This window comes from Lactuca sativa, chromosome 2, assembly GCF_002870075.4.
Source record: "Lactuca sativa cultivar Salinas chromosome 2, Lsat_Salinas_v11, whole genome shotgun sequence".
In the NCBI taxonomy this organism is placed as follows: domain Eukaryota; kingdom Viridiplantae; phylum Streptophyta; class Magnoliopsida; order Asterales; family Asteraceae; genus Lactuca; species Lactuca sativa.
This window is the reverse complement of record NC_056624.2, coordinates 114057948-114063475: the sequence shown is the minus strand read 5'-3', so window position 1 is coordinate 114063475 and position 5528 is coordinate 114057948. Positions and strand designations below refer to the sequence as shown.

The 5528-nt window shown below is 35.2% G+C and overlaps 1 protein-coding gene across 1 annotated transcript; it reads right to left on the bottom strand.

Moving 5' to 3' along the window:
• Positions 1 to 294: 294 nt before the first annotated feature.
• On the bottom strand, positions 295 to 4054 carry LOC111893841 (probable serine/threonine-protein kinase PBL26). The gene is made up of 4 exons (XM_023889923.3): positions 3110 to 4054; positions 1817 to 1999; positions 1459 to 1577; positions 295 to 1264 (listed from the first exon to the last, which is right to left on the bottom strand). Exons 1-4 carry the CDS (start codon positions 4052 to 4054, stop codon positions 640 to 642), a joined length of 1872 nt encoding a protein of 623 aa, XP_023745691.2. The 3' UTR covers positions 295 to 639.
• Positions 4055 to 5528: the final 1474 nt, after the last annotated feature.

Below are 5528 nucleotides of genomic sequence, written 5' to 3'. Positions count from 1 at the left end.
TCGGGTGAATTGTGAAAAGAGGTTAAGTGAGTTTTTAGCCACGCAACATAGGGACAAAAAGGAAAAGGAAATATGTTTATAAGTAGAAAGTATTTCAAGACATGTAAGACATATCGATTAAATTATGTCTCTTGTGTGCATAGAGGGGTGCAAATGCAAACCAAATTGGGTTGGGTTCACTAAAACTGCATACGGGTGTCCTCCATATGGCCACAAAATGTCACCGGTCGACCAGTTCAAGGGCTTTTAAGCAAACATTCCTTTTTTATAGCTGAATTTTTTTATATTTCTCATTACCAAACTTGAATAAAACATAAGATTCATCACATATTGTCGGTTATGATTTAATGGTTAACGACAGTCATCAGTTTTTTCTGTTACATAGTTTATGACAACATGTCGGTTATAGATTTGTCTTAGTATACATATTGCACTCTATGTGAGATTGAGAGACAAATGTTACAGAAACCATACATCTTCTACTTCTTTTTTTTGTTTTCTTAATTCGTTGGAGGTATAATGTGGGCTTTGCTAGATTGGCTGGTCTAGAAAACTCCTTCCAACTGTTGTATCGTGAGAAACAAGCATCTGATAGCGGACAAATTTGTTTTAAGGACATTGTGTTAAACACAAGTCTTATCAATTTCTTATTTTGTTTGTTTTCGTACACTTCCATAATATTTTCTGTAGAAAACTTAGTGAAAGTATGCCTGGCTGATGACGTTCTTGCAATTCCAATGGCTGACGAGATTTTGGCAATTCCGATCGACTGGCTCCTTCGTTGATCATCTCGTTCTCCCTCTGTTTGTGTGTGTATGTGTGATTTACAAATGGTGAATATTGATCAGTAGATGTAGATTTAGGTCGAAGCTCAATGCCCTCCACGATAAGACCACGCTTCCAGTTTAAATGCTTAACCTCGTCAAAAGCCATCTCAATCTCACCAGCATCTTCGTCATTGTAATTAATAAATTCTCCCAATTTGATCTCCATCCACCCATCCTTTCTCCTATGAGGAAACCTATCATTTTCTTGCCATATTTCCCTAGCCTCTGGTCTTTGAAGATACACATTTTCGGTCTCGATTTTTACCCCATGAAAATTCACCGTTGTTTTAGCGGGCACAGAAAGTCCTCGTGAATTGCTAGTAGTTCGAAAGACAAGGTATGCTACATATGTAGTGTATCCTGACAACATCATAGATGCTATTTTGCCATGGATAGCAAGCCAACATACATCTTTAAGTATACAAACCTGTGGAAACCTACACGAATGAAAGCATATGTTCTTCTAGATTATACTCCAATAATACAGAGGAGATGGGACCATGTGTAACTTGTTAAAGCTATTTTGGACAAGGGTGCAATGCATGCCAAACACGTTATAACTTGTAACATTATAACATGTATTGTATGTTTGTTATTCTATAGAAAATGGCACTAAAAGGACAAGAGAGACCTTGATTTAAGTGTATGTCCCCATTCCCAGTAGTTTGGGTTATCTTGCCATTCAATTGATAGCTGCTTTGCGCCCAACATATAACACTTTTTCCCACTCTCCATATCTAGCTGGAAGCTCTGTTTATATTGGGATTATGTGAGACCAAATCATAGTTACTATAAGTGTTTTTTTAACAATTATATCGAAAAAAAACCCCTTATGTTGCATGGTATTAAAAATTTCCAATGGCCAATGAGTTAGAATTTTGAGAAGTCTTCTTTATTACAACAGTCACGCACAAAGATGGAAGAGGTTATATATACATATTTAAAAAGGAAGAAGCAAAAAGAGGGTATCACAAGGATGATCGATTTACCAGGTAGCCATCATCGAGGAAAATAGGTGAGTCCGATAAGCAAAAGTAGAGTTGCTTTTTAGAGTCAAAATCCAGCGGTGGAACCGCCCTCGCAACGATTTCTTGGTAACCCTGTGGCAGAAGTGGCTCCCAAAAGTCATCGTAATATTCCACTGAGTTGATTCCTTCGGAGATGCCAGACATCTGCACGCATCTCTAAGTGAACTTAGTGGTAGTATCTCGAGATACTTGCTGTTTCGTTCATCATGTGTAAGTGTGTTTTACTACAAATAGTTAGGGCGTAACCTCCTTTTATAATATGTTGGGTAATGTGATTTGTTTTATATTGATTAACTATATTTATTAAGCTATAATGGTAAATGATAAAAAAAAATATTGATTACAATGAATGTTTTAGAATTTACAAAATCGAATAGCTAGCTATCTTCGTCAACAACCTAACGCTCACTATTAATTTCACGGAAAAAAAGTAAATATAGTAATTTTTTTTGTTAAGTTTTTCACGGTGAAGTTATTGAGAAAAATATTTAGCAATTTAGTACAGTTTGAAAAATATTTAACAAACTAGGTTTTTTTTTTTTTTTTTCATTTTTCTTACATTTTTTTGTTTTGCGTACTTTATTTTTTCTAGTTTTAATATCCAATTTTTTTTAAAGTTTTTTTTAAAGGTTTTCTATTTTATTTTAAAATATCAGTTTTTTATTTTTTTTATTTAGATATTTTTTTTTTACTTTTTTTAATATACATTTATGATTTAACATAAATACAAATTATACAGACTTTTTTGAAAAGCAAATTTTAGTCATTTTTATCATTACATATATACTGCTTTTTAAGATTAAAAAAAATGTTACTGCTGCATTATGCACATTGGATGTGATCTTAATTAGTCGATCCCCAACATTGATTTAATCAAATATTGCTCCAAGAGATCGTAGTGCCCTCATAACAATTCAAGGACTGGTGCTTGCAACATCAAAATAATGACTCACTTTCACTTTCCGATATCTTTACATTGCCTAATCCATGACAAACTTTTTGGGTTCTTTCTGATTCATGGATCCAGGCTAGAGTCTCTCTCAGATGTTCATAAACAAATTGGAAATTAATTTTACCTGAAAATCTGTTTCCAGAATGTGTTTATGGAGGAAAGATAAGTGTTTTGGTTGACTGTATTGTTATAATAATAAAAAAAAATAAAGATTATAGTCAAGATTAAAATATGCATGGAATAATTTATAATATATTATATGCAAATATGTTTCCTTAAAAATATCAAACAAAAAGACTTACTTGGAAATTCAACGCTTCCTCAATCGCCTTGATGATCCTATCCATCGTGGGGCGTTTCTTTATGTCCATGTTAATGCACTCATGTGCAATTTCGTTAAATTTATGAAAAGACCTCATATCAGTCCGATCTTTGATAGTCGGATCTTTTAACTTGTCAAGTCCGTCAACAAGTCCATGATCGTCATAATAGCTTCGGACTATGTCGATCAGAAACAGTTCATTGGTATCTTCTAAGGGCCTTTCCTTATAAGCCATCATCCCACTCGACACTTCAAACATTACGACTCCAAATGAGTATATGTCAGACTCTTTAGAGAGCCTACCTCTTTCGTTGTAAACCGGATCCATGTAAAACCTAGTACCAGAAGGCCTTGTACGGACGAGGGTATCTTGCTGATTTCTTGGACTTAATCTTGACAAACCAAAATCACATATTTTGGCTTCCATATTTTCATCTAACAAAATATTTGCACTCTTCAAATCTCTATGAATTACTCTGCTATGCTCCCCAAGACCAGAGTGAAGGTACTTTACTCCTGTTGCTGCCCCTAAGCATATCTTCAGGCGCTGTTCCCATGTTAGGCGACGCCTCCTATCTGGGTCTTGGAGGTGATACTCAAGGCTTCTGTTTGTAGCATACTTGCAAACTATAATTTTCTCATTTGCATCATCACAGTAGCCAACGAAAGGGATGATGTTTGGATGGTTGAAACTTGAAACCAACTTGACTTCATTATGGAACTCGTTGGTTCCTTGATAACCTTGAGGATCAAGGCGTTTGATGGCTACTAGCTGGTTTCTCCAGCGGTTAGAGAGTTGTCCTCTGTAGACCAGACCAAATCCACCATCTCCGATTAGAGTTTCTGAACTGAAGTTTTTTGTGGCCCGAGTGATCTCCACTAGTGGGATTCGAAATTTTTCTAGGTCTACCTCTGAAAAAGGCATTGTTTTTTATTGGTGATTAAGTATGATTAATTGATTATAGGTATAGCTGCTTTTCTTTGAACATATAGAGAACCGAGTTTGCTTAGAAGCGCATTACAACAGTTCACTAGCATCAGGTGCTTTACCATTCATCACTCAACGCAAGTGAACAGAACCGCCTCCTAGGATGCTCTCACATGGAATGCTGGCCAGTACTCATCACGAATGAACACAAATTCAAGGTACAGTTCACTGGCATCAGGTGCTTTACCATTCATCACTCAACCCAAATGAACAGGAACCCTCCTAGGAGGCTCAACTCAAGAAATATTTGCATTAATGTCCCCTCATTTAATACCAATTTTACATTTTTTTTAACTTCTTATGTATTTTTTATTTATTAAATTAATAAAAGTACATAACAAAATATAAAATAAATCATACATTAAAAAGATGTCATCCATATGTCCAAAATAAGACAAATATTGCATATTATCTTTATCAATAATAATTGAAAATTATATTAAATGGTAAAAATAGTTCTAAATAATCTTTTAAATTTGATAGTAATATTTTTGTTGAGGTGGTATAGTCACATTAAATTATAAGTAATATATTGAATCGTCTATATTTTAGGCTATACGGTGTGGGTATATCATATCCTCACGCGTGAAATCCGACCTCGACTCCGTTCCTATGCGTGCAACCCAATGTACTTCATAGGATTTTTGACAATACAAAATACAGAAACACATCAGAATCTACGTCACAATCTGACAAAACACATATGACAAAAGCAATTTGAATAAAACAATGGCAATACTTCACGATCTGACTTTTGGCAATACTTCATGATATTTTTGACAACACAAAATAGAGAAACACATCACAATCTACGCCACGATGGGCTGAGTACATATAGTAAAAGCAATTCCAATAGAACAATGATAATGTAGATGTCCCCTCATCTCCAATGAACACCTATTCGAGAAATATTTGCATTAAATAGGGTGCAAACCCTAAAAATTAGGTTTTGGCCAAACCATGCGTACGCCCTACGTACTCCCACGTACGCCCGACGTAAGTAGATGAAGTCCGAGATCATCAATGGGCTAGTACGCTAAGCATACTCATAGAGTACGCCCGACGTACTAGCCAGCGACCAAAGTGTTAATAATTTGCAATAAGGGTTAAAAGAGAAACTTACCAAAACTTGAATGTTACATATACGGTTGGGATTAAATAGCCATATAATCATCGACTTCACCTTACTTCCTGTTTTTTTTTTTTTTTTTTGTGGACTTTGGGTAGAGTTGATTATTCGACACTCTATTTTTCCCCATATTATGTATGACAAGCATCTACAAAAGCAACTAGTGGTACAGGAGCGAGGATAATCCTACGAAGAGTGCCTAGAAATTTAGTAATAACTCGTACGAGAGGTAGATGTTAGCATACCTAGGAGTGGTCTAGTATAGTGACTTATGACCTTGGG